The 26,402-nt window shown below is 43.1% G+C and overlaps 1 protein-coding gene across 4 annotated transcripts in view; it reads left to right on the top strand.

The window, feature by feature from the left end:
* Window positions 1-26,402, top strand: part of LOC126175411 (cholinesterase-like) — a 411,608-nt gene that overhangs the window by 278,149 nt on the left and 107,057 nt on the right. For all 4 annotated transcript variants that reach the window (XM_049922209.1, XM_049922208.1, XM_049922206.1 and 1 more), the window contains one exon: window positions 12,513-12,647. In XM_049922209.1, coding sequence (XP_049778166.1) covers window positions 12,522-12,647 — 126 coding nt within the window. In that variant the 5' untranslated portion in view covers window positions 12,513-12,521. The remainder of the gene's footprint in view (window positions 1-12,512; window positions 12,648-26,402) is intronic.

Raw genomic sequence — 26,402 nt, 5'->3', positions numbered from 1 at the left:
AAATGGCTCTGAGCACTATGGGACTCAACTGCTGTGGTCATAAGTCCCCTAGAACTTAGAACTACTCAAACCTAACTAACCTAAGGACAGCACACAACACCCAGCCATCACGAGGCAGAGAAAATCCCTGACCCTGCCGGGAATCGAACCCGGGAACCCGGGCGTGGGAAGCGAGAACGCTACCGCACGACCACGAGATGCGGGCGTAGAGGGAGACTTAGAGATGAATACACTAAGCAGATTCAGAAGGATGTAGGTTGCAGTAGGTACTGGGAAATTAAGAAGCTTGCACAGGATAGAGTAGCATGGAAAGCTGCATCAAACCAGTCTCAGGACTGAAGACCACAACAACAACAACATCATATTGTTACCATACAACATAAATGTGAATTACCCGTTTGATATTGAATTATTTTAGTTTATTACTATTACTTTTTTATGGGTCTTTTCCCTTGTAGTGACTTAACTTTACTATATTTTATTTAGCGCCTTATTACCAAATAATTGGTGTTACTTATCATTAGAGCTATTGACATTAAATCATCCCCTAAAATTTTTTATCTTGCATTTTCTACTGTTGTGTGAGAATTGTTTTTGTTCTACTTAGTGAAATTCGACTTTCCACCACCTCTTATTTTTCGTGTGAAAGCTGTAAAACCCAGCTGGCCTCGATCGCAAAACTATCCATCCTACCTTCTCCCAGTTTACATACCCCTTCAGCACATACCTCATGCTTTGACTCTGGTGTAGTGCCTGGGTTTTTGGACATGTCCGAAACAACAGAAACCATGCTTTCATATACCTGATTCGCCTCGATGAGCTATGAGCCTGATATCGTCATTTTTTTTTTTTTGTCATCAGTCTACTGACTGGTTTGATGCGGCCCACCACGAATTCCTTTCCTGTGCTAATCTCTTCATCTCAGAGTAGCGCTTGCAACCTACGTCCCCAATTATTTGCTTGACGTATTCCAATCTTTGTCGTCCTCTACAGTTTTTGCCCTCTATCGCTACTTCTAGTACCATGGAAGTCATTCCCTAATGTCTTAGCAGATGTCCTATCATCCCGTCCCTTCTCCTTATCAGTGTTTTCCACATATTCCTTTCCTCTCCGATTCTGCGTAGAACCTCCTCATTCCTTACCTTATCAGTCCACCTAATTTTCAACATTCGTCTATAGCACCACATCTCAAATGCTTCGATTCTCTTCTGTTCCGGTTTTCCCACAGTCCATGTTTCACTACCATACAATGCTGTACTCCAGACGTACATCCTCAGAAATTTGTTCCTCAAATTAAGGCCGGTATTGGATATTAGTAGACTTCTCTTGGCCAGAAATGCCCTTTTCGCCATATCGAGTCTGCTTTTGATGTCCTCCTTGCTCCGTCCGTAATTGGTTATTTTACTGCCTAGGTAGCAGAATACCTTAACTTCGTCCACTTCGTGGCCATCAACCGTGATGTTAAGTATCTCGCTGTTCTTATTTCTACTACTTCTCATTACCTTCGTTTTTCTCCGATTTACTCTCAATCTATAATCCGTACTCATTAGACTGTTCATTCCGTTCAGCAGATCATTTAATTCTTCTTCACTTTCACTCAGGATAGCAATGTCATCAGCGAATCGTATCATTGATATCCTTTCACCTTGTATTTTAATTCCACTCCTGAATCTTTCTTTTATTTCCATCATTGCTTCCTCGATGTACAGATTAAAGAGTAGCGGCGAAAGACTACAGCCTTATCTTACACCCTTCTTAATACGATCACTTCGTTCTTGATCGTCCACTCTTATTATTCCCTCTTGGTTGTTGTACATATTGTATATGACCCGTCTCTCTCTATAGCTTACCCCTACTTTCTTCAGAATCTCGAACAGCTTGCACCATTTTATATTGTCGAACGCTTTTTCCAGGTCGACAAATCCAATGAAAGTGTCTTGATTTTTCTTTAGCCTTGCTTCCAGTATTAGCCGCAGCGTCAGAATTGCCTCTCTCGTCCCTCTTCTTTTCCTAAAGCCAAACTGATCGTCACCTAGCGCATTCTCAATTTTCTTTTCCATACTTCTGTATATTATTATTATAAGCAGCTTCGATGTATGAGCTGTTAAGCTGATTGTGCGATAATTGTCGCACTAGTCAGCTCTTGCCGTCTTCGGAATTGTGTGGATGATGCTTTTCCGAAAGTCAGATGGTATATCGCCAGACTCATATATTCTACACACCAACGTGAATAGTCGTTTTGTTGCTGCTTCCCCCAATGATTTAAGAAATTCTGATGGAATGTTATCTATCCCTTCTGCCTTATTTGACCGTAAGTCCTCCAAAGCTCTTTTAAATTCCGATTCTAATACAGGATGCCCTATCTCTTCTAAATCGACTCCTGTTTCTTCTTCTATCACGTCAGACAAATCTACACCCTCATAAAGGCTTTCAATGTATTCTTTCCACCAATCTTCTCTCTCCTCTGCATTTAACAGTGGAATTCCCGTTGCACTCTTAATGTTACCACCGTTGCTTTTAATGTCACCAAAGGTTGTTTTGACTTTCCTGTATGCTGAGTCTGTCCTTCCGACAATCTTTTTTTTTTAATTTTCCCGGAACATGTTTGTACTTCCTCCTTTCATCAATCAACTGAAGTATTTCTTCAGTTACCCATGGTTTCTTTGCAACTACCTTCTTTGTACTTATGACTTCCTTCCCAACTTCTGCGATGGCCCTTTTTAGAGACGTCCATTCCTCTTCAACTGTACTGCCTACTGCGCTATTCCTTATTGCTGTATCTATAGCGTTAGAGAACTTCAAACGTATCTCGTCATTCCTTAGTACGTCCGTATCCCATTTCTTTGCGTATTGATTCTTCCTGACTAATGTCTTGAACTTCAGCCTACTCTTCATCACTACTATATTGTGATCTGAGTCTATATCTGCTCCTGGGTACGCCTTACAATCCAGTATCTGATTTCGGAATCTCTGTCTGACCATGATGTAATCTAATTGAAATCTTCCCGTATCTCCCGGCCTTTTCCAAGTATACCTCCTCCTCTTGTGATTTTTGAACAGGGTATTCGCTATTACTAGCTGAAACTTGTTACATAACTCAATTAGTCTTTCTCCTCTTTCATTCCTGGTCCCAAGCCCATATTCTCCTGTAACCTTTTCTTCTACTCCTTCCCCTCCTACTGCATTCCAGTCGCCCATGACTATTAGATTTTCGTCCCCCTTGAAATACTGCATTACCCTTTCAATATCGTCATACACTTTCTCTATCTGTTCATCTTCAGCTTGCGACGTCGGCACGTATACCTGAACTATCGTTGTCGGTGGTGGTCCGCTGTCGATTCTGATTAGAACAACCCGGTCACTGAACTGTTCACAGTAACACACCCTCTGCCCCACCTTCCTAACGAAACCTACACCTGTTACACCATTTTCTGCTGCTGTTGATATTACCCGATTTCGTTGATTATTCAATCTTTTTCTCATGTTAACCTCCCCCTTGGCAGTCCCCTCCCGGAGATCCGAATGGGGGACTATTCCGGAATCTTTTGCCAATGGAGAGATCATCATGACACTTCTTCAATTACAGGCCACATGTCCTGTGGATACGCGTTACGTGTCTTTAATGCAGTGGTTTCCATTGCCTTCTGCATCCTCATGTCGTTGATCATTGCTGATTCTTCCGCCTTTAGGGGCAGTTTCCCATCCCTAGGACAAGAGAGTGCCCTGAAGCTCTGTCCGCTCCTCCGCCCTCTTTGACAAGGCCGTTGGCAGAATGAGGCTGACTTCTTATGCCGGAAGTCTTCGGCCAATGCTGATTATTTATCAAAATTTAGGCAGTGGCGAGGATCGAACCCGGGACCGTAGACGTTTTGATTATGAATCAAAGACGCTACCCCTAGACCACGGGTACTGATGATATCGTCTGTACGAATGTACAATCATGTTCGACCCCCTGCAGGAATCTCAAAGGAGCGAGCAATATGGACATCGATGGGCACTGTGGTTAGGTGATACGAGGTGGGAATGTGGGGTAGCCGAGGACCATACCGAAGCAGGCTGCGCAACAACGATAGGTACTGTGTCCAGGTGGAGCAATGATTAGCGCAGTTGTCTAGTAAACAAGAGATCCTAGGATCGAGTCCCTGTCTAGCACACATTTTCACTCGTCACACTGACTCCGCGTAAAATTCCATAGTGAATTTCTGCCTTTTCCCTTCCTCCCTCCGCACTCCCCCAACCACCTCTTCCACCTTCAGTTTACATAAAATGTTAAGTCTCTGGCCTGTCATCGCGAAGAGTTCCACCATATGTTTCAAGATGCACACATGAATATAAAATTTCTGTCAGAGACATGAAACAAAGCAAGCGATCCACAACAGAGTAAATCCATTCATCTATGTCTTCTGGAACAGGTCAGATGTAACATGTGAGAGGGCGTAAACAAGCTCTGACGTATTATGATGCTACGTACATCCAGCACTGATGAAGAGAAACAAGTCGACTGCACGTTCATGTATACCAGATCACTTTCTTCTTCAAATCTAAGGCTACTTCAGCTTCACCTTACCCTTTATACAGTAAACTGTCACAGCCTCATGCATACATTTGCAGTGAAATCCTGAAACAGTGTAATTTGTACTACTCAAATATCCGCAGTTATTATGTGTGCCGGTAACATAAATTTCAATGTTCAAGAAAGAAAAAACACAACTGACTGTTTACACAGACATTGTGTGCACCAGTGTATCTTAAACGAAAACAAAGATAGAAGTGACAGATTGGTAGATAACGTGCCTTACGTTAAGGAACATAAAAGAGAAACCTTCTGATTTTCTGACCAACAAATGTATTCCATTATATTAAGGTACAATTAATGTTCCAGAAAGATTGGAAAAGTAAGAGGAAAACCAGTGTATGTGAAAACGATTGAGGTACAGCAACTCAGGAAACTCAGAGATGCCGAAGATCAGGCACACCTGAATATCATGTTGCTTACTACCACAAAGGCAACAGTGTTAGTCAGTCCGTGAGAAACACTAAGCTCAGGCATTAACTCACAAAAGATATAAACCATACGTTGATAGTACAAACTGCGTATTCTATATAAATGCAAAGTAAATATGGTAGTTGACATAGCTGCCTCGATCGAGAAGTCACATTACTGGCAATTCTGTTAAGAAAAGCTGTTAGGCGTGTCATACCAGCATTTACTGGACCCGTTAGGTCCCGGTCCTAATGACAGAGCTTCGCACTGACCCACTACTGCCCATACAACAGGTATTTTCAATCAGTCCTTGACAACTGATTTTCCTATTGCCTGGAAAGAGACATCTGTCAAACCACTAACACAGGAAGTCCCCGCCAAAGCGCGCTGCCCTCTAACACGCCATTTTGATCTTCTACCCTTGTGCTAGGTCTTAGACTATGTAGTCTACGAGCAGATTACGAATTAATTAACCACAAACAAATTATTTGACAGATCTGGCTTCCGAGAACAGAGTAGCTGCGGCAACGTACATGAGCCCACGGCACTCTGAGCGTTTCTCTGGAAAACACAAATTCAAATTAAGTCATGTTTTCCGCCAGCCAAGCATACCACAGAAGGCGTCGAACCAATGACTGAGAGAGGTTCACAACACAGAAGATAAATATCTTCTGTACAAACGCGTACCTATGAAAGACCTGCAACATTATCTCTGTTAACTACATCTCAAAACATCTTGGCAACTGTTGGTTTATGTGAGCTGTTTTCGATGTGTACTGTGCATTAAAAATGGTGTATGATGTATAACATGTATGAGATTCTACACAAACGGACTATAAGAAACCTGTAAATACAAAGTCTTGTGAATTTCGCCACTAACTAAATATAAAAATCGATAACTAACTAAAATCGGCGCGTTTTGTATACTTTCAGTAAGGAGAACAAAACAAAGCAGAACTTCTTACATCGAATACGTTACTTAAAAATGGCATAGCACAAAGAGAAAACATATTTGAAAAAGGGAATCGTTTCCCAAAACGCGTCATGTAAAACACGAATAAAAGAAAATAGTGATTGGTAGCAGAAAAGTTATTTATAAACAAACCCATTGCTTTCACAGTGCAGGATTCCAGAAAAATCCCTTTACAATGGACAAAATCACAAGACATTTTGACACCTTTTGAAAACGAGTAATGTAAATAATGCAAGCATATCCAACTATTGAAAAAGAGCGTTTGGGGTCTCAAACACAAAATTGGAAACAAGCTAACCCCATACCCCCGTAGCGAACATGTTTCAGACAGTTTGAAATGAATGAGAAGAGCAGACTGAATGGTGTTCAAGTTTTCTTTTTAGAAATCTTCTTATCGACTGGCGATTTGTATCACGCAGCTACAAGATAACATATATGTACCACTCATTTTATAAAAGAGAAATTGGAGTCACCCTTCCCCCCTTATGCATCGTGTGGGACGACAGTTCTTCATAAACCTTATTCATGACCATCTTTACCCCAGTATTATACAGCTTTTCAGACTTGTGTCAAGCAGCCTAGCTCCTCCTATCCCGTCCCTTCTTAACTCAAGAGTATCTCAAGTTATAGCAGAACAACACATGCTGAGGTTATCAAATCACTTTACACCCACTTCAAGCAGATGTCAGCATAAGAATTCCTCCTGTCCAGTCAACTTCACTACCCATCTCTTGATAGTTCTCTTTTCACTATGCAAGTGGTCCCTGTCGGTGGGAGACACCATCAGTTATGGAGCCAAGCCTATCATCGAGTGCATCATTAAACCTCCTCGTCTTTGCAGCTTTCGCCAATGTAAGACATTATCTTATCCACTACTACAGTGTAAACGACTGACAGTTCGAAAAGTGAACTAAATAATGCATTTCAAATGATGTAAGGTCCGTGATGGAATAAAAACAATAAGGACAGATTGCTACCCGCCTCATGTATGGGGTGCTAAGTCGCACATAGATGCTGTGAAAAAGGATGTTGAATAAGGAGGCTTCTGGACAAATTCCATCTTCCAAAGTAGGAAACAACTCACATTTAAACTTTCACACAAGCGCAGCTCACACACACATGGTCACTGTATCCAGGAACTAATACCCAATTGTTGCTGCATGTCTTGTATATGAACACTAATCTGGCTGGGGTGGTGCTTTGGTATTAAGTGAGGGTGGAGCTTTGGTATTAAGTGAGGGATGGGGAGGGGAGGGACAGCAGGATAGGACTGGAGACTCTGCTAGTGCTGCCTGAGGGAACGCAGAGAGAGGTGGTCAGGACAGGATAGATTGCTAAGTGCAGTGGCTGTGGTGAGGGTGCAGGGGCGAGACAGGGGGACATGTGGAGAGGGGAAAGTACTAAATGTGTGTGTAGGTACGATAGAAGGCATGTTTAGTATTGGGCACAGTTCGACCAGTCATTAAGACATGCAGCTTGTCAGTAGTTATGCACACATAGGATGCAGCACAGTGGTGGCAGCTGAGATGGAAGGTCACTTGGCTGCTTTCTTTCATAGGGGACCCTAAATCTGATGAGTTACAAGATGCCTGTGGTAGGGTTGGAGTATGTGGTACTGGCAGGATGTGTAGAACAAGTCTCGCATCTAGGTCTACTGCAGGGATACGAGTCATGGAGCAAGGGGTTAGGTGCAGGATTAGAGTAGAGGCTGATAAGGGTATTGTGTACGTTAAGTGGGTGGGGGAGTACAACTGTAAATGGGGTTGGGAGGATAGTGGGGATGATATTATTCATTTCAGGGCATGATGAGTGGTAGTCGAAACCTGGCAGAGAATGTGATTCATTTGCTCCAGTACTGGGTGGTCCTGAGTCAAGAGAGGAATGCTCCTTCGTCGCTGGTCAAAGGGTACGTGGGGTGGGGGTGATAGGTTATGTGAGGCAAGTCGCCTGTTTATGGACAAGTTGGGTAGGGTAATTTCGATATGTGAAAGTGCCAGTGAAACACTTGGCATATTTGAAACGTGACTGCTCGTCACTGCAGATGCTTTTACTATGGATGTCGAGGATGTATGGAAGGAACTTCTTAGTACTGAATGGGTGACAACTGTTGAAGTGGAAGTGTTGTTGGTGACAAATTGTTTTTATGTGGATGGAGGTACTGATCTATCCATCGTTGTGGCTTGTTCGGCAGAGGACGACCACATAAATTAAATGGGGAAAAAGGCGTTTAGGTCTGAAGGAATTTGCATAGATTGGCCTCACCTTCAGACCAAGAATATGTCCTCAATGAATCTGAATTGGATTCTGAGTGTTTAGAAAGGATTCCTCTAGATGATCCTCGAATCGACTGGCACAGGATGAGATGCCAATTTCTGTACTGCATGTTTGTTGTAGATGATGCCTTCAAAAGAGAATTAAATGTGGGTGAGGATGTAGTTGGTCATGCAGTCTGTTGGGAGTTGGGAAAAGTAATGTTCAACAGCGGAAAGGCCATGGTATTAGAGGAAGGAGAGGGGGTGATTTCAACAGTGAAGAGCAGGGTGCTGGCTAGTAAAGCAACACGAAGTGTGTGGAATCGATGAATGATATGGTAGCGACTTTGATATAGGATGGTAGGTTATGGGTAATGAGCTGAAGGTATTGTTATCACAGAGTGGAGTTTCTGTCAGTGGTGGCATAGTAATTAGCCACAATGGGGCATCCTTAGTAGATGTATGTAAGAACTTTAGGAAGAATGTTGGAGTGCACCGAGTGGTGGTGGCGAGAAGAGAGGTAGACTGGGGGTGGAGGAGGGGGGCGGGAGGGATGGAGGGAGGAAGGATTTAAGATCGTGCTGAATTTAGGGATTAGGTTCACTGTGGCAGGGCTTTTAGGTGGACACACCAGACAACTAGTTGATTCCCTCTACCAAGTAACCCTGAGTGTCGGACACTCTGAGGCTCGTAGCTGGAGTGGTGGACGCAGAGTCAACAGGTGGCATTATAAGATCAACGTCCCAACGTTTAGAAGGCGATTGCCAACAGATTTAAAGTATTTTATAAAGTGCATGTTACACGGACGTCTATTTATCCTATATTATCACTACTGGTTTCGGATACCAACCACCATCACAGTACAAAATTTCGTATCTTATTTACATTATGTCATGCTGTATCCACAGAGCAATTTTATTTAAGTAAGCGCTTCAGAGGTGCTGAACATCAGTAGAAGAAAAGAGGTGTTCGTACTCAAGAGGTCGTGCATCAGATATGAAATAACTATTGATGGGCCACCTCTTGGTTGTGAAGACTTGTTTGTTCTTTTGATGTCAAGTATTTCTGATGAGGCCGTGGTAATAACGTGACCATATGAATCTGACATGACGTTTTAAATAATAGTCTATATGAACTTCTTTACTATATTGTTTATTAGCCAACACAGATGGCTGCGTCTCACGGATTTCGTAAAATACTTTCATAAAGCAATTTGTTCGAAATGCTATAGACATTTCACGTAGAAAGAAAACTGAAAATTAGTTTTATTACTCGTAAACTTTGTTGGCAGTAATATCTGGGAAAGATTCATAATTCCGGGAATTTTCACAACATGATAAAATCGTCACAATGGTGTTGAAAACGTTTATATGGATTATGCAAAATGACGCTTTTGCACTTGTACAAGAAATGCCTTAAAAGGCTTTAGAGAACGAAGAGTAAGATACCTGATTAGTTTGATGACAATACAGACATGTTCGTGTTCCTGATTCTTTACGTGTTATAATAAAAGTGGTCTTCTGTTGAAACGTTTAATGTAATGTATTCATATGCACAACGATAAACACTAGCGTGTCTCACAGAGCCTTAGTCTTACACCTATGTGGAAGAAGAACTTTACCTTTGGACGAAACTGTAACGCAAATTATAAGCAAGGAGCTTAAACTATGAAGTGAACCAGCCAATAGTACCTATTGCTTATCAGGGAGGCTGGGTTAGCAAAGACCGCATGGACAGTATACGAAGCGGCGCACTCTGCTCTTGCATTTGCTGTAGCATCGGCGTGTCAACTTGCTTATTATGGAAGATTTGTCTTTTGAAACGGAAATGGGCATGTTGAAAATACATCGTCTAGAATTATACTGAGATGGATCCCGGAATGCACTGCCTTTGCGTACTTACGTTACATTGACATTCAAAGTGCTTGCGGTTTTATTTCACGTGGATAATGTTAGATTTTTGTCAGAGCTCACGTTTTTATGAAAAATATGTGAATCAATATCTAATTGCTGGCTGATCTCGCTTGATCCTTTGGATGGGACTTGTACGTAAGAAACGAGAGTTTGCATTCATTTTATGCCCAGGACACGTAAACATAATTCGGTATTCGTATAATTTTATATTCTTACGAAGTTGTTTTTACCCCACTGATCCTCACTCAAATCCTCACATTTGTTCAGAACTACTGTCTCTAACATATTACGTTTCTAACCCAATATCTTCAAAGCAGAGAGGGATATAATAAATGAATTGCCGTTAAGATGAAATTTTCTGCTACAAACCTTACAATATGTAAGCAATACTACACATTGGACACAAAAATAATTCTGAGAAACAAAATGAACATGTCTCACTGAGCATGAGACCTAAGACTTCTCCTATTTACTACAGATCACTTCGATAGCCTTCAGAATTTTTAAAATTAAGAGATCAAGTCTGCTTCTGCTCAAGAATAACGTGAGGCGGCATATAAATTATTCGGAAGGAAATCACTTGACAGAAAATATGAAGTCAGCTGTAGTGGACACATGAACTACGGCAAATATGTAGATGTTTCACTGCACAGGGGTGCTAACTGAAGAGAACAAAATGATTGAAGTTATGTGACAAACGAGTTCTTAATTTGAGTGGAATTAATTACATTTTTACGTTATGTAATACACCGGAAGCATTAATTTGTACGCCTAATTTTTGCGGCTCGTAAACAACGAAAATTCATGGTTGAAATTTTCACTCTGCAGTGGAGTGTGTTCTGATATGAAACTTCCTATCAGATTAAAACTATGTGCCGGACCGAGACTCGAACTCGGGACCTTTGCCCTTCGCGGGGAAGTGCTCTACCGCCCTTCATTCTTTCTTTCCTTTTTTCCTCCAAATGATAAACAACTAAATAAGACGACCTCCAGTTGAAGAATAATGATGTGCAGTTAGCGTTAATAACAAACAAAACATAAATGGAATTAAAAATTCATTCTTGTGGAAACAAACAAAATGGCGTTCGCACGCCACCAACTTGTGGGTAGGTGCACTCAGAATCCCAAGTCAATCTAGCATGTTACACTAACGTCTTCTCTAAGAATATTCCATTTTACCGATACACTGGTCGGAGTCCTGCTATTACACTCTAACATTGGAAGCACCTATTAATACCCAGGACACCCCAGATGCAGGTGGGGGGAGGGGGGGGCGGGTTTAAACAATGAGCTATCCAAAACGTTTCGCAGATTATGGATGAGAAACGTAAATCGATCTTGCAAGAATGTTAAAAAACCAAGGACACTCTTTATCTCCTAAATGGAACAAGGAAGAGATTGATACACCTTTTATCCGGATCACCGCTTTAGTCTTCGTATAAATAAGTTTCAGCAGGGAACAGAAGTGTCTTCTGTGCAATGGCATTGGGAGCCGTACGTAGACGAGAGGCAAGCATTTTCTGAACCAGCTGCCACACATCTGCAGAGGATGCACATTTCAATGGGCGTTCATGACTGGGGGAAAGCTGCGAATCTGTCATGTTAATGGCATGTGGATGAAGATGTGTCATGTATTTAGCGTAACATTAGATACCAGGTCCCATGAGCGTTCGTGTCAAGGAGGACATAGTGAACTCAACGCCCGACCACGGGCCATGCGGCCATATGAATCGGCTTTCCACCACATTCGAAGTATCATATCGTATCATTAGGCGACACATGTCACGTCCCGTGGGTTCCTGGTACAAGGCAAGTCGGTATGGACATAATGGTATTCGATGAAAGAGAGGTGATGGCGTGTGAGATGGAGGCGGAAATGTGTGCTACTGCAATGGACCCTACTCGGGAGGGAGGGGCCAGTTCATCAGTCAGGCTGCCGCTTAACCCGGTTAGGTGACGGGTCTGTGATTTAACCATCGTAATTACATAAACGACAGCCGCTTTTGCATGGACGTTAACATGACCGAGGGCACCGTTTCGAGGAGGAAAAGTTAGCGTGTCTAGCAACTCCGATGAAAAAGTGGCCAAACGCTACTTGCGGTTTGCGTGCTATTTAACCTGCTGAGCTACCCAAGCATGATTCATGAGCAGTCCTCAGAGTTTTACTTTATCCAGTAACTTCAAAGAAGTTACAATCTGTATTCACCTCATGTCTTCAAAAGTAAGGGTCAGTGTGGCATTGATTCTCTCTTAGGAGTTTTGAATTTTATTTACTGAAACATTCCAGGCTTAATGATCGAGGTAATGAGTTTATTTACATTTTGGCGAAATTGGTAACGGAGATTTTTTATCTCATTCTCATACCCATGTGAAATTCACTCCTGTTGCAGGGAGCAGATATGCTGGTGACCGTAGAGCAGGGAACACTACGAGGAACCACAGCCACGAGCGTCTACAACACCTCTTACACGGCCTTTTTGGGTATCCCGTATGCCGTGCCGCCAACCGGAAAGTTGCGTTTCCTGGTAAGTATTCAACTGTTAGTGAGTAAAGTTGGACAGCTGTCAGAAAGTGACTGGGCGCACAGTTTCCAGACTGCAATTGCTTCAGTCCACCGAGGAATCTTAGTAAAACTAACAAAATAAAAGAAAAAAGTGTCGAAGTGTATCTAAAATGTAGCAAACCGGTAAAAGAGGGAGTAACAAACAGCGTTTCGGATAAATAATTCGTGTTGGAACTTAGAAATAATTTGTAATATATAAATGGGATGTCAGTTTGGCATAAAACAAGTAATATAAATGCGAACAGTGATTATTACATGCTGTGAGATACAATTCTTTTAAAGGCGACATGTGAGGCACCAATAGCGCCATTCTTCTTGAGAAGAAACTTTCAGCTTGACGAGGATCTGGAGGATTACCTGTGGCAACTCGCCTTCCTGAAAGCCACCGAGGTATCTTGTGCAACACTGACGTGCTATTCTACATGCGATTTGTAATTTGTATAGCGTTACAGGTACCTAGAGGTAAAGGAAAGAAGGAAGAGAGATAATTGTTTGTTTCGTCTACATCTAGCTCATTAGTGACGGAGGACAAACTAGGATCTATTTAAGGTTGGGGAAGGAACTCGGCCGCGCACTTTCAAATGAATCATCCCGGCATTTCCCTGGAGCGCTTTAGAAATTCACAGAATGGCGGCGGGTAGCTCGTACCTCAAGTAGTTAATTCGTCTTGTGTTCCACTCGCAAATGGAGTGAAAGAAAAACGACTGCGTCTATCCCTCCGTACAAGCTCTAATTTCTCTCGTCTTCCCTTCCTGGTCCAAACGTGAATCGTACATTGACAGCATTTCAATGTCTCTGTAATTATCTTCAAATGCCGGTTCTCTAAATTTTCTCAAAATTGTTTCACGATAAGGACGTCATCTTCGCTCGAGGGATTTCCATTTGAGTTCACAAATTTTGTACAGAATACTACGTGTTGATCGATCTCCCGGTACAGATCGCGCCTCACGCTTCTGTATCCACAAAGGCCCGTACAGCACCTGCAGCATGCGGTCGTGCATTATCCTGCTGAAATGTAGGGTTTCGTAGGGATCGACTGAAGGGTAGAGCCACGGGTCGTAACACATCTCAAATGTAACGTCCACTGTTCAAAGTGCCGTCATTGCGAACAAGAGGCCACCGAGACGTGTAACCAATGGCACCCCATACCATCACGCTGGGTGATACGCCAGTATGCTGATGATGAATACACGCTTCCAAAGTGCTGTAAACAGAACCTGGATTCATCAGAAAAAATGACGTTTTGCCATTCGTACACCCAGGTTCGTCGTTGAGTACACCATCGAAGGCGCTCCTGTCTGTGATGCAGCGTCAAAGGTAACCGCAGCCATGGTTTCCGAGCTGATAGTCAATGCTGCTTCAAACGTCGTCGAACTGTTCGAGCAGATGGTTATTGTCTTGCAAACATCCCCATCTGTTGACTCAGAGATCGAGACGTGGCTGCACGATCCTTCACAGCCATGCGGATAAGATGCCTGTCATCTCGACTGCTAGTGATACGAGGCCATTGGGATCCAGCACGGCGTTCCGTATTATCCTCCTGAAACCACCGATTCCATATTCTGCTAACAGTCATTGGATCTCGACCAACGCGAGCATCAATGTCGCGATACGATAAACCGCAATCGCGATAGGCTACTTTCCGACCTTTATCACAGTCGGAAGCGTGATGGTACGCATTTCTCCTCCTTACCCGAAGCATCACAACAACGTTTCACCGGGCATCGACGGTCAACTGCTGTTTGTGTATGAGAAATCGGTTGGAAACTTTCCTCATGTCATCTCGTTCTAGGTGTCGCCACCGGCGCCAATCTTGTGTGAATGCTCTGAAAAGCTAATCTTTTGCATATCACAGCATCTTCTTCCTGTCGGTTAAATTTCGCGTCTTTAGCACATCATCCTCGTGGTGTAGCAATTTTAATAGCCATTAGTGTACATTGTAACGGAACTGAAATGATGGTGGGCTGACAGTAATTTGGAGCCCGCGCGTCGGAAACGGGCGCGCTTGTGTGAGACTGCCAGGGAGTGCACCCTGATGCCATCTATTGGCGAAACTGGGAATTAGCGCTGCCTGTCAGACAATGCACTAAGCTCTCAGAGTCAAATGTATTCTTTTTCTTGGTAATTATAAGTTATTACTGTATAATTTAATATTGTAAAGCGCTAGTAGTAAATTATTATGACTGGTATGGACTCCAGGGTAGTAAATATAAATATTCTTAAATACTAAATGATTTCGGTAAAAAGGTGGTAGGGGAACGCCCCCACTCTTGGTGATACGAGCGTAGCTAGGGGTAGCTGGAGACACAGGGACTGAACAATGGAATGGCCTGGGGAGTGTTGACGTGATCAGACGTGCGTAACTGTGCTCACGCAAAAGTGATTGTGCAACAGCGAAGAGGCGAATATCGTCGCCTTTTTGGAGTAAAACGCGACGAATGGTTGTTGAAGCCGCCTCTATGCCACTGGGGCTGATTGTAAGAGTTCCTGTGCCCAGATTTTATGGCGGACGTGCAGTAGCTTATACGAGTGCTACAGCTCATAGTTCCAGCCGCCATTAAGGGCATGAGGCGTGAAGAGCTGCGTTAGCCACATGCATCTCACCACCAGCACCGACACATCTACCCAAGGCAAGACTGCTTGCAATTGTTAAGTCAAACTTTGTATACATGTAAAAGGAGAATACCAGTTTTCTTTTATGCAAGTGCAGAGGACAGAATATAGTAATGAGTAAAATTACGACGCATGTTGTTCATTGTAAAGTGTAGCAACCTCAAACATAGTATAGTGAAATCAGACTGAGGCCACCATCACCTCTTTCATTTACAACTCTTTTGGTTGTAGAATACTTTAGCGTATAAGAATGTTGAAAAGAGCAATGGTCACACCAGAATGAGTCGCCTATTTACAGTTACTTAAATTTTTGTGAGCAACCTTTCAAGTAAAGTCACTTAACTAATTCTGTATCAATGGTCCAAAGAGTAATATCCAAAATCATTAAATAAGTTGAAGAATAGAATTTTGTTAACCGAAGTTGCATAACCTGTATTGGTAGTAATTACCAAGCCAACTCACAGAAATTGAGAGAGTATTTGCTTTGTAGAATCATCTAGAATGATCAGAAATAGTAATATTCAGAATTAAGTTTAAATTCAACTCAAGCCATTTCACTTTGAAACGAGCCCAAAAATTGATAAATTCTTTTGCTCCTTCAGAGCTGGCGACCGTAGTTATAAGTATTTTCAGGAGGATTCGACGGTAAGTCTGCTGCTCTCGTCGTGCTGCTAGCAGTGGTGATTGGATACATAAGCTCACTACCAAGTTAAGTGGGTCAGGTAGGCAGTGTTACCGTGTGAACTGTAGGGCACTGTAGGCCGTGGATCGAACCCGTTCAATCATCACAGCTCTTAGGGAAATAGTCCGGTTAGGAGTGTACTAATCATTAGGTAAATACTGGCGAGTAACGGTCAAAAATGTATACGCAAGTGAATTTAGCAAGGTCCACGTAGCACCTAGTTAATGTGGTGCAATGGCGAGGGTAGGAGTGGAGTAAAAGTGAGCTGAGCTTGTGGCAGCTGTGCTGGATTCAAATATTAACTACGTGAATTCACTACTGCCTCTTACCATTGGGACTGAGCTATTTACAGTTAAAATACGTAGCAGTAAGCGCAAAGGCGTGACAGCTACAAGTCCGTATTGGTTTTATACATACGGAATTGGGAAGTGGGTCATTCCGTCAGTGGAGGGGGTTAAAACAACCGAGTCAGTGGAGAACATACCCCATTTACTGATGGAAAGATTCAGCGGTTCGGTCGCAACATCCTCAATTCATTGCTAGATGTATTACCATCTCTGTCTTCCTCTACAGTTTTTTTCCATCTACAGCTCCCTCTAGTACCATGGAAATTATTCCCTGATGTCTTAACAGATGTCCTATCATCATGTCCCTTCGCCTTGTCAGAGTTTTCCACAAATTCCTCTCCTCTCCAAATCTGTGCAGTACCTCCTCATTTCTTACCTTATAAGTCCACCTAATTTTCAACATTCGTCTGTAGCACCACATCTCAAAGGCTTCGATTATCTTCTGTTCTAGTTTTCCCACAGTCCGTGTTTCATACCCTTACAATTCTGTCTTCCAAACGCACTTTCTCAGAAATTTCTTCCTTAAATCAAGGCCTATATTTCATACTAGTAGACTTCTCATGGCCAGGAACGCCCTTTTCACCAATGCTATTCGGCAACTGATATTCTCCTTCCTCCGTCGGTCATTGGTTATTTTACAACCTAGGTAGCAGAATTGTTAAACTGCATCTACTTCCTGACCATCAATCATAATACTAAGTTTCTCGCTATTCTCATTTCAGCTATTTCTCATTACTTTCGTCTTTCTTCGAATTACTCTCAGTCCATATTCTGTACTCCTTAGATTGTTCTCCCATTCAGCAGATCCTCTAAATCTTTTTCACTTCCACTCAGGACATGTCATAAGCGAATCGTATCATTGACATCCTTTCTCCTTGAATTTTGATTCCACACATGAACCTTTCTTTTATTTCCATCATTGCTTCCTCGAAGTACAGATTGCAGATTGAACAGCAGGGGCGAAAGACTACGTCCCTCTCGTGTACCCTTTTAAATCCGAGTACTGCGCTCTTGGTTGTCCACTGTTACTATTCCCTCTGGCTGTTGTACCTATTGTATATTACCAGTCTCTCCCTATAGCTCGCCACTACTTTCCTCAGAATTTCGAACATCTTGCACTATTTTACGCTGTCGAACGATATTTCCAGGTCGACAGATCCTATGAACGTTCCTTTATTTTCTTTAGTCTTGCTTCCATTATCAACTGCTACGTCAGAATTGCCTCTCTGCCTCTCCTAAAGCTAAAATGATCGTAATTTAACACATTCTCAACTCTCTTCGGAACTGTGTGAATGAATTTTTCTGGAAGTCAGATGGAATTTCGCCACACTGATACATTCTACACACGAGCGTGAATAGTCGTTTTGTTGCCATTTCTCCCAATGAGTTTAGGAATTTTTTGCTACTGAACATGAAAAGTACGCTCTTAAGAAGTTCTTATGGTTAGTTGAGATTTTTGTATTTGGCTGTTAGTGCTACAGATTATTATGAAATACGTCTGAGAACCTCGGGCTGCAAGAATACTTCGTTCGGGCAGTATGCGGTCTGCGGGTCACAGCTGGATGACCATCGTGTGTATGGAACAGAGGTTGATACTGAGATTTCTTTTTCTTGAATTTAGGTTTGTCATTCTCTTGTAATACATTTAAAAGCTGCGAGAAATTTTTGTGGTTGATTACAGCTGTACAAGTCAAAACATTGCCCGTATCGTGTATCGTCACGAAAAATCGTAATCGCTCTGTATTAACTGCACTTGAAACAAAAACTTATGTACTGACACACAGAACGAGTCAATTTCCATGGATGGTGCTTTGAACTTGTTAATAAATTGCTCATTTTGAAATTTTTCTCGTTTTTTAGCAGTGATGCGGTTGCATCATAAATCTGAGTTAGAATACATTCTCAATTTTTACAAAGAGAAACAACTGTTTTTTGTTTCTCTTGATAAATGTGTTATTTGGACATGGTACCTTTTCAGCTTCCAATCCTCTTATGATGGGAGATATATGTAACTTCATTTTGGTCCCACTCTCCAGTTCATAATCCTTAGTGGTTTCACTTAAAATATTCAATTTTTCTTGATTATTTGCCATTGTACTTATACCTCCTACATAGGCGTATTTAACCCTCTAAATGCACACGTGGCCACGAATGACTGCTGTACAGACAACACAGACAGGAGTACCCTCGTAATGTCGAACTGGTATCAAAGGCCAAACGCTTCACCACTGTGAAACATGTAAGTAACGTCAGAGAGCTTACACGTTTCTCGAGCGGACATGGAAAGTAGGCCCGCTAAACGTTGGTCCCGACAAACTCTCTTGAGTCTTGCTCCGGAGCAGCTCCATGGCTATGGGATTTAATGCTCAAGCAGTGAATGCTTTTCTCTCAAAGCTCTTCTTCATTTTATCTGCGCTGTTAACGTTTATCTCAACTCGATTATATTCAAGGTACTACACATGCAATTTTCCCATACACGTACACAGTGATTATAGAAACCAAATACCATCAGCGAATCTAACACGTAATTCCGCTGACAGATCACGCGGCCACCTCTTAAATTAACCGTGCCACGTCCGTTAATAACCACGTCGACCCTGCGCCGATGGGAGACAGGGGCACAAGAAAACGATAATGAATAAGGATGTCTCTACCACGTATTTACGTTCAACCTTATCGTAGACACTTTCGAAATTTATAAGAGTTAAACTCACTGTCAAATCTTAATCTAAGTGGACCAAATCTGTGTATGCTGGCAATACGTTAGTTATTGACCTAACGAAATACGATAAATAGCTTATTTCAACCTATCATTTAAGAGTCTTGTATATATGCTCGAAATCCTCCTTTAATAAGGTTACTGAGCGATATTAATTTATTAACGCTGGATTGGATTTCTTCAATAAAATGATAATATCCTCCGTGAAACAGCTCGGAGCAGTGATCCTCGAAATTCATTCAACGTTTCTGTTAGTTTTTGTCCCATCATGTCCCAATATTTGTCGTACAGTTTGACAGGTATGACATCCGTGTCTTGTGCTCCATGCTTTGACGCGGCCTTTATTACTTTTTCAAGTCCTCTCTGTGGAAGGATTCGTTTTAACTGTATCGTCCTCAGGCAAAAGCCAGCAAACACTTTTCTTTTCATTCTACGTTGTGCTGTCCGATAAGGTATACTATTACACCCACCCGCTGAAGCCAAGTGCCTACTTTCTCTGCGAAACTATCGTAGTGTTGTATAATGCTTGTAAATACTCTAACATCCGAATGTGTATAACATACAATCCCATGCCCGTTGGTGACCCTGTTTATGAGTCTCTCTTTTGTTGTTCTATACATGGGAATATTCACTAACATCCGTCCCGAAGTCTCACGAAAGTCTGTTTTTATAAAATGACCTCGTAAAAGGTCACTGTTAACTTCCATTTGCCTCTGCCGTTGGAAACGTTCTATGGCCGATGTTTTATGGTGACATGGTAGGCAACATGGGCACAAAGAGTTACAGGCCTAAATTCTATATTGTTTACATTTGTGAAATTACGGATTTTTCCATGTATGCTCTGTCCATCCGGCCGGCTTCTACTGGAGACACGTAGGGATAATCCAGTTGTCCCGGATGGAATTGATCCCATGCATCAATTATATCCACACTTTTTACTAAGACAGACAACCCTTCAGAACAGTTAAAACTAGCCGATTGCTCTTTGGGGTTTAGGACGCAGTTGGAGTCACCACAGAACATGATAGATGTACGACTTCACGTCCATCCACTATGGCTCTTGTTCCCGCGAATGCATATACGTATTTTTAATGCGTGTCAACCACTGACTTCTATTTCAGTGCCACGTGCAACTTTCAACACAGCGGGGAAATGCATTCTTAGTCCTGGTGGTATAGTACTGCTGTGTTGATTTCCGTACCCATGATAACACAGGAATCGTAACCCGTCACATTACCCTACATTACCCAGTTCCATTTGCTGCAGAAGTTCAAAAAATGGTTCAAATGGCTCTGAGCACTATGGGACTCAACTGCTGTGGTCATAAGTCCCCTAGAACTTAGAACTACTTAAACCTAACTAACCTAAGGACATCACACACATCCATGCCCGTGGCAGGATTCGAACCTGCGACCGTAGCGGTCGCGTGGTTCCAGACGGTAGCGCCTAGAACCGCTCGGCCACCCCGGCCGACGCTGCAGAAGTGATACATCTATGTCGCCAAGCAGGCGGCTATGACGAAACGCAAAATCAGAGAGGTCATCGAAATACTTAAACACCCTAATAACTGGAATACAGAGGATGGACTCAGACTTGCCCCATCTTGGCTGGCAGCAATCAGAGCGCAACAGACCATACTTGTCAACACGAGCCGCCAGAGTGGCCGAGCGGTTCTAGGCGCTACAGTCTGGAACCGCGCGACCGCTACAGTCGTAGGTTCGAATCCTGCCTCGGGCATGGATGTGTGTGATGTCCTTAGGTTAGTTAGGTTTAAGTAGTTCTAAGTTCTAGGGGACTGATGATCTCAGCAGTTAAGTCCCATAGTGCTCAGAGCCATCGTCCTCTCGAGTAAAATAGTCCAGCACGAGGCACGAGCACTACCGGCGAGTAACTGCCCCCGCGCGGCAAACGTCCGGCATTTGGTGAACAACAGCCAACTTTTCATTCGACAGTGGCCACCAGTCGTGGCACATAACACAAGAACCAATAGACAACAAAGGTTACGCTCTCCCTCCACCGCAATTACCTATTAAAATAAATTTCCCTCTCCTTCCTCCTTAAGTGACCAATGAAAGGAACTATCTTTATAAAATTATGACGTAATGGCATGCACAGTGAACAATAACAACAAAATATAAGGGACACTGCATAGCTATAACGCACCAGTAGACCCAGAAGAAGGCCGTTGCAACCGTTCCCCAGAGAGAGAGAGAGAGAGAGAGAGAGAGGAGAGAGGGAGAGAAAGAAAGAGAGTTTGTGGTTGATGAATGATCAACGGCAAGGTTATCAGAGCCCGTACAGTTGTAGGTAGGAATGAATGCGGTTAAAATGAAATAAATAAATAAATATCAAGCTTTTAAAAAAAACACGCACTTTCTTCCAGCCTACTCAGTCATTCTTACCACCACGCTAACTCAAATCTTTTACGATAGCGTGAAAATGGACAGTTGTTCTTTAAATGACAATTAAAATACAATTAATGTAAGAGGAAACCTAAAAAAGGAAGAGCAAAGCTAAAAATGTAAGAGAAAGGCTCAACATAATTATATCGTTAAATGGTGATCCCTTAGATAAAACACGAAAAAGGCAACCATCCCTATAGGAAACGAAAAATCATCCAAAAAAATTTAGGGAACAACTCGGATATTTCATATAATCTTAAGACCAGTACCATATCCCTTAAATTGAGAATGAAAATAAATTCCAACTCTGTATGACATAAACTTACATAGATCGTTGTCGAATATAGATCCATTGCTACATCGAAAACATGTGTCATTGTGTTGTTCTGAGGAAATGAACAATCACTCATTCGGTAGGGTAGCGTATATTAGCGGATTACAGATTTTTCTAAAACCATTATATTACAAAAGTACTGAAAGGAAACAGGAATTAATTCTATTAGGCAAAGGCGTGCTGATCATGGGAAAAACTGTTTTATTTTTCAAACAAATCCTGTCACCTTCTGTGAGTAAGCAGGAACGAAAACATTTGATGAACATTGCGTAAAGTGTATGCTACAGTGGGGCACATGAAGTTTAGTTTATTCTCAGAGCTAGGGAGAAATTAAATTTCCATCTCGCATAATTCCTACATAAGGTGTGAGGAGGATAAGATGTGTCTTTCCGTAGATCAATTTTGATAACTCTCACACTATTCGGCACTGATGGAACTCGTGTTTTGTAAACATTGATTTCGTTAACTGTGGGTCGTCCAATAAGTTGCTAAGGCTCTTGCGATAGGGTCTCCAGAAATTTCGAAAGGTAATTTACTGCTCATACCGAACTCGGCGTGGGCTACAGTAATTTTTTAGATATCTCCAGTACGAGACGCGAATATCTTTTCCGTTTCAATCTAGTACGATCCTATGGAAAGTTTCAATGTCTATTTTACGTGGACGGTATTCGATACAAAACTGTAATCACGCTACGTCCATTGTCGCTCAAGCCTATCTATGACGTGGGAACTTTTTGATTTTTGAGATTCTCTGTCCAGGTTGATCGTACACAAAACCGAACTTGTTATTACACCTGACATTTAGATCCGTGGTGGAGCTCTACTTTCAGTCTTCTCAGCCGAACACCTGTCGCCCGCATGTCACAGCTCGCACTGTTTACAGCAGCCGAACCCAGCTGCGGTCCATATATCCGTCTCCTGTTGACGGTGGAGGTAGAACTGCGAAACCGCTATTAGCTGAAGGCACTAGTGGCCCATTCCTGACGTCACGAGTGGCATCTCTGACTGCCAGTGGGTTCGGTGCGTTTTGTCTTACGTTTAGATGCGTAAACATATTAACCAACGATAAAGGGCGTCGCCATTGATCCACTGGTCTGGAGCCGAACGACCGCTACGGTCGCAGGTTCGAATCCTGCCTCGGGCATGGTTGTGTGTGGTGTCCTTAGGTTAGTTAGGTTTAATTAGTTCCAAGTTCTAGGCGACTGATGACCTCAGAAGTTAAGTCGCATAGTGCTCAGAGCCATTTGAACCATTTTTTTGATCCACTGGCTGCCGGGCCCGCCCATCGTTCTGTTCACTTGGAGCCGCCCAAGGCCTTCAAGACGCATTGCGGTATATGGAGCTTATCAGCTGTGGGCGACTAGTGGCCTCACCTCTCCTCGATGGACCTGCACGAGCGTACAATATATCATCCGAGCACAATGTCTCTGCCTCACACTTGTTCAATAACTATTTGTTACAATACAGGGTACAACGTGTGTATTGCTGTTAGTAACAGTTGTGTTACTAAATGTGACACTTCTGTCACTCAATGTAACTGGGTTTTCTCTTTTGATGCTGTCAGTTGTCAGGATGAGCATTCTAAAGCATTCTGCCAGGGTGAAAATATTAAATAAATTAACTTTTCTCTCTTAACAACATGTGGGCAGGGTGGGTTCTTCCTTGGCTCGGGTATGAGGTCGAATGAAACATCATTTTTACATAAGATAACTTTTATTGAAGATTTGTACAACTGTATCTTACGGGATGTTCTGGTTCGGAGAGCGGCAGCTGTGTCGTTTACGTAGCCTTCTGCTGCGGCAGCGGCGGCGGCGGCGGCGGCGTCTGATTACGCGTAGCGGTGTGTATCTCGTGTCGCCGTCTCGCCCAGCTGACCGGAGACGCGCAGCGCGAGGTGGCCCGTTTAATTATTGCGAGCGACGTCGTGCATCGGATGGTGATACCTTGAATGTGGCGTCCCAGTGTTTCTCTTCTCTAAGCGGCCGCGTGTGTTGTGCGTCGACCTGCGGAGCGGCGCGGCGGGGGAAGGCCAGTGTCCCGGACTCGAACCACGGACTCCCGCTTGCCAGTCTTCGGCTGTCAGGTCTTCATCCCAGCTCACAGGTGACTGCTGATGTGAGGCCGTCTCCTTCCCGTCCTCACGAGTCACCCGGGTGCGTAAAATCAGACTTCAAATACCTTTTAACTTCTGTCCTCTGGCGCTGAGGCTGCTGCTTGCTATTCCATTACAGCGGCAGACTTGGTGCGTCTGTGCATGATGTAGTCTCTTCTTGCATGACGGTCTTCAGCACCGAAACTGACTTAAAACAACTGCTACGCTTCTTCACTTCTTCGTCTTCTTCGTCGCTCGTCTCCGTCTTCGTCTCTGTCTTCGCCTTCGTCTTCCTCTCGTCTTCATCTGTCGGGCCCACTGCGTCTCGCGTATTTATTCACTTCAGTTTACTGGATGTGAACGACTTCACGGCCATTGCCTCTTCTGTCACGTTGAAAAAATTCTCGAAGATTCTTCTTAACGTCGGTCATTGGCTCTTGGAATGTAGGCGAGGGCCTTTGCTCACATGCGACAACTGAGAAACACGTGAGCCGGTCGGGCGATGCCCTGACGGCTGAATCGACAGCGCCCGCTTATGTGGAACTTGCTGACTTCACGGTCATTGTCTCTGCTGTTCTGCCCGCTGAATGCCAGTATGTAACTCTCTAAACTAAACCAAGTTTTTCATTTATATTCTAATTTCTACTTCACTTTGATTTCACTAATTTATTTACTTAAGTACCACTCAACATTCCTCCACCCTTCGGAGAAATTCGCCCTCGAATTTACCACTCAACAGTTAGTTAGGTTTAATTAGTTCTAAGTTCTATGCGACTGATGACCTCAGAAGTTAAGTCGCATAGTGCTCAGAGCCATTTGAACCATTTTTTTGATCCACTGGCTGCCGGGCCCGCCCATCGTTCTGTTCACTTGGAGCCGCCCAAGGCCTTCAAGGCGCATTGCGGTATATGGAGCTTATCAGCTGTGGGCGACTAGTGGCCTCACCTCTCCTCGATGGACCTGCACGAGCGTACAATATATCATCCGAGCACAATGTCTCTGCCTCACACTTGTTCAATAACTATTTGTTACAATACAGGGTACAACGTGTGTATTGCTGTTATTTCTTTAAAAACTGAGCAAATATGGAAACACTTAATTACGTAGATCGAGTTGTGAGGGAAATTACGAGAGCCATTCAAGAAGTTATGAAACACAAGTTTTTTTTTTCGGGATGCATGATTCAGGATTCCAATACATCGTATTATTCTCCACTCTTTTGGCTACAAAACTCTACTTTTCATCTTATTCTCCACCACGACGGCCTTACGCCACGTTGCTGGGAGGGCCTGTACGGCCGCATGGCGCCACTCTATTGGTCGACGTCGCACCCAATGTCCTGCTACATAAATAATCTCCACACCATCCGTGTACTGCTTCCAGCAGAGTGTGTTCTTCATTGGCCCAAACTAATGGAAAGAGGAAAGTGTTACATCCGGGCTGTAAGGTGGATGAGGCAGACCAAACCAATGAAAGTCTGAGAGCTCCTCTTGGGTGGGCAGACTTGTGTGAGGCCATGCATTTCATGGAGAAGTAGTAGTGAGTTTGGATTTTTGTGACGACGAACACACTGGAGTCGTTTCTTCAATTTCCTGAGGGTAACGCAGTACACTTCAGATCTGATCATTTCACCACGAGGGAGGACTTCAAATACAATAACCCCTTCTGAGTCACAAAATACCATGGTCATGACTTTTACCGGCTAAGGGGACCCCTTCGAACTTTTTCTTGGAAGGTAAGTTGGTATGGTGCCACTCCATGGATTGCTGATTTGTTTCCTGTTGGAAGTGATGAACCCATTTATCATCGCATGTGACGATGTTCGACAAAAAGTTATCACGATCAGCGTCGCAACTCAACGGCAATTCCACACAGATTGTCCTTCATTGTTGTTTATGGTCTTCTATTCAGCGGCAAGGAACCCAGTGGGCATACATCTTTTAATACCCCAGCTGGTGGAACGAGAGCGTCAGTAGTGGCAACAGGGATGTCCAGTTATGCAGCGAGGTGTTTGACTGTAATCTATCGACCACCTCGAGTAATATTTTCCGTACGTTCCAATAATTACAGGAGTCAGAGCCGCGTGCAGCCGGCCGGTACGAGGGAGGTCGAACAGATTTACGCGACCTCGTTGCACTGTTGAAAGAGGCCTCACCCAACGACTCACTGTGCTCTTGTTCACCGGCAGGAGTTAACAGACACTCTTCAAGCACCTATAAATATCTGTGGTGCTTTGTTTTTCCACAAAAAGAAGCTCTCTGCTTGGAATGCGCCTCCGTTACAGACAGCATTTTGAAGGCAACGTATAGCACCGCCACTATCGAAACTTCATGAAACTATAGTGGCTGAAGCGGTGATATTCGAGAATGTCCCACAGCAAATTCCCTATTTTTAACCTAAATTGGCCGACAAAAAAATGTGTTGCTTTACTTAGTGAACGCCCTTTGTAATAAACCGTTTCCATGTACAGTAAGTACAGAACACATCTGCTAAAGCATCTGGTAACATGTTATCCGTCGGATGCCTAT

This window comes from Schistocerca cancellata, chromosome 3, assembly GCF_023864275.1.
Source record: "Schistocerca cancellata isolate TAMUIC-IGC-003103 chromosome 3, iqSchCanc2.1, whole genome shotgun sequence".
In the NCBI taxonomy this organism is placed as follows: Eukaryota; Metazoa; Arthropoda; class Insecta; order Orthoptera; family Acrididae; genus Schistocerca; species Schistocerca cancellata.
This window is presented reverse-complemented; position numbering and strand designations above follow the sequence as displayed.